This window comes from Alligator sinensis, unplaced genomic scaffold, assembly GCF_000455745.1.
Source record: "Alligator sinensis unplaced genomic scaffold, ASM45574v1 scaffold169_1, whole genome shotgun sequence".
NCBI classification, from domain to species: domain Eukaryota; kingdom Metazoa; phylum Chordata; order Crocodylia; family Alligatoridae; genus Alligator; species Alligator sinensis.
This window is the reverse complement of record NW_005841924.1, coordinates 2,564,109-2,567,497: the sequence shown is the minus strand read 5'-3', so window position 1 is coordinate 2,567,497 and position 3,389 is coordinate 2,564,109. Positions and strand designations below refer to the sequence as shown.

Below are 3,389 nucleotides of genomic sequence, written 5' to 3'. Positions count from 1 at the left end.
TCTTCCGATTTGGTTTCTGTTCAAGCTGACGATGCCCTTCCTGCAAATAAGGCTTGCCACACGCCGGCTTTGGCTGCTTTGCTTTGCTTTTCCTTTCCTGACTTGAAACTTCCTGGCCAAGTCTTTTAAGAAAAGATGTACCGTCGCCTTGCATCGCGCCAGGCTTTTGACAGCACCGGGACAAGATGCTGCGGCGACATTTGCCCGGGTCTTATTTGGTTTCCACTTGATTTGGTAAGATCTCGGTAAAGTACCGCGATCTGTTTTTTTACTTTTATTTTTCCCCTTCTGTTCGCCTTCTTCAAGTGCACCGATCTTGGCTTGATTGGGGAGGGATCTTGAACTGTACATTTGACTTTGAAATGACAATAATATATATATATAGATCTGCTTTGAATTATTAATAGACGTTAGTGCAAGGCTTCGATTTTTGCTTTTCCTTTCTTAGAAAAAGCAAAGGGAAAACTTTCTTTCTTTCCCTCCCTCCGGTTTTGAAGTACAGCAGTGAAACCTCTGGCGGGGGGGAGGGGAAAGGGCAGTTTTCTCTCTCAAGAAACCAGCCATTCATAATCTGTTGAAGTTGATGAAAGTTTTCCAACGAAAGCCCCTATTTTAGGCTCTTGTGTTCAGTTTTCCAAGGGAGCTTCAGGCGTCTCCAACTGCCCTAGACTAGAGGAGATGCCGCCGTCAAGGGCTTTAATTCTGCGCTTGATCGGCTGGAAATCTTCTGAAGCTTGTTTGGAGCATTTCAGCGAAGTTTCCCCGGCCTTGCGGGGCAGAGGTAACATGGAACTTCTTGCTCCAAAGAATTACTTCCGCTTCTTTGTAGAGGATCCGGAAAAGAAATCGCCATTAGACGTCGGGTTGGGAAGGCTCTTGAACCAAAGAGCTCAAATTAAGGCGAAATCCCCCATCTGTAACACCGAAACGAGGACCCGCTCCGACAGCACGTCTCTGTGCCGGGACGGGGAAGGCGATCCCGGGGAAAGGCAGGGAAGGATCTTAGTGGAGATGTGATCTCTTTTATTAGTTTGGGGGGGGAGGGAGGGGACGGGAGTTCTTTGCAAGCTTTAGTGCACGAACATCCTTCTTCAATGGGAGGCTCAGGGAAGGGCACATTTTGCCTCTGCAACATCTCCGATCCTCCCTTTGCCTGAAGAGCTCTCCGCCAGCTGGACGTTGGGGACAGCCCTACAGTCCAGGTCCCCTCCGGCTCATTTCACTTCTGGGATAGGAGCAATTTCTGTGCAAGCCTCCAAAGAGCCCCGGACCTGGCTCACCTGACAGGACGGGTTTTAAATCCCAGCTTGTCGGACTACTGTTTCCTTGTAAAAACAGTCCCGGAGTAACCATATCAACTCTGATCTTATCAGCCCTGATGCTATCTCCAGCGCAGACCTGGCTTCCCAAACTTGTCACAATGTTTTCTTTGCGGCAATTTAGATAAATATACAGGGAAGTTCACGGTATGAAGCAGAGGGAGGCTCATTAATTAAACAGGCCTTCCAAGCAAATGCCAGGGTTGGGTTTGAAGGGAAGTGTTGGCCAGTCACTGGGATCAGCCCATGATCACGCGGGGGGTTAATACTCAGCAGAAAGCTGAATGGTAACTGCGACTCTTTAAAAAAACAGGTTACACTGAATTTTCAGATCCAAGCGTCTTGGCTTTTTTTTTTAAAACGCCTCCTCCCCCTCCCCCACTGAATGCACTAGACTAATGTAATATTGATCGCACTGACGGCCTCTCCCCGAGGACCCCGCATACCCTCCTCGCCACTCCCGAATTGCAACCGGGATGCGCTTAAAATGCCTGCTCGTCCCCACGAAAACAGCCCCAAATCAAACCAAAGGAGCTAGGAGGAAAGTAAGACAGCGCCTGCAAGTCAAACCAGGTTGTAGGACTGGGCCAGCCTTCTCACTCCTGCACGCAACTGTCCTAGCTGCCGAGAAAGGCAAATGCCGAATGGCGCAGCAGCCAAGTTTTCTGACATTTCGTTTTCACTTCTAGAGACCAAAGAGGGCAAAAGCCTTTGGAGCTCAAACACCCTTTTAGGTCGACATTGCAACACACTAACGTACTCATCCTGACGACACGTTTTGCATGCAATAGCTATACTTCTTTTTTACCCCTAAGGAGATGATCTTAAAATGCACTGCTCACCAAAAGGAGGCAAAAGGTTTCAAAAGTTTCCCAGCCTCTTCACAATATTTTAAGCCCTTTCCAAAGCTATTTCAGTACAACGGAAACGTGCAGAAAAGTTAAGGTAATTTTACTGCATTCAGGCAAACTGACAGATCCACTTAGCAATTCGGAATAGCAATTAAAGTTATTTAAAAATAATTTTAGTCAAAATGTTGGACAGTTTTCTTTTCAAAACAGTGCCATCCCTATCCAACCCCAGCATCTCCGAGTCACTTTCCAATGCCATCTTTTAATAAAGACAAGAGCAATTTATTCAATGAGAACAAAGAGAAGAACTGCAGACACTTAACCCATAAGGTATCCCCCACTGAAAAGCATTCATGTAGTTCTGTACAAAACTTTAATATTTCAACCACTTCTCCTCCCTTCCCACCCCTCTCTCTTAAATAAACTAAAACATTTTAACAATAAGCAGATATTGTAAAATCCAGAAACAATTTCCATGTTTAAAGTGGAATGGGAACACATTTATAGTGAGAAGTCCAGACATTTGTTACACATTGAGACCACTCAAGTACAGTCTTTATAGTACTAATTTTGCTTTAAGTGAGCAAGTTTGTCTTGAAATGTGTATTTTGCTATAAGGTGGACCTCATTTTAAACAAAAAAATGCTAATGTTACCTTTACCTCAGTGCAAATAAACTTTACAGAAAATAACAAGTCTATTGAGAAATGCATTTTAAAGGCAACTTACGTATAACAAATAATAGTGTGCACTGTAAAATCTGGTATAGAATAATGGAAAACAGAAGCACTGTTAAATCAAGAAGGTAGAATCTAGGCTGCTATGTTATATTGGTTTTGCATAAAAAAAATAAAAAAGGGGTTGAGCTACCACGGCTGTTGAATTTTCTAGTATTCACACTGGTCTTGTGGTCTGAGATGTCTTTATTTAAGATGCCTCCCTGGAGCTTTATGCCCAGCAGCTAATTAGCATTCAAGCAGGGTTGAACTGTCGTCCCCCCCTCCACCCCCACCTACCCTTTTCTCCCCTCACTTACATGAACTTCACTAACGTACATGGTCAGTCACAAACTTACCAAAGCAGGAATACTTATGACAGACAGAGGTAGAGAAAGCGAATGAAGAATTAAAGGTCTAGTATAATTTGTCATCAGTTCTCGGAGTGAGGGGTCAACAATCTCTTACCTTGGGGTCGATTTTCTTAAAACTAGGATCTTCTTC

The 3,389-nt window shown here is 44.3% G+C and overlaps 1 protein-coding gene across 1 annotated transcript in view; it reads right to left on the bottom strand.

The window, feature by feature from the left end:
• Window positions 1–3,389, bottom strand: part of LRBA (LPS responsive beige-like anchor protein) — a 621,066-nt gene that overhangs the window by 252,418 nt on the left and 365,259 nt on the right. The window contains 1 exon segment of the mRNA XM_025198536.1: window positions 3,354–3,389. This exon segment is cut by the window's right edge and continues 53 nt beyond it. Within this exon segment, the coding sequence (XP_025054321.1) occupies window positions 3,354–3,389 (36 nt within the window).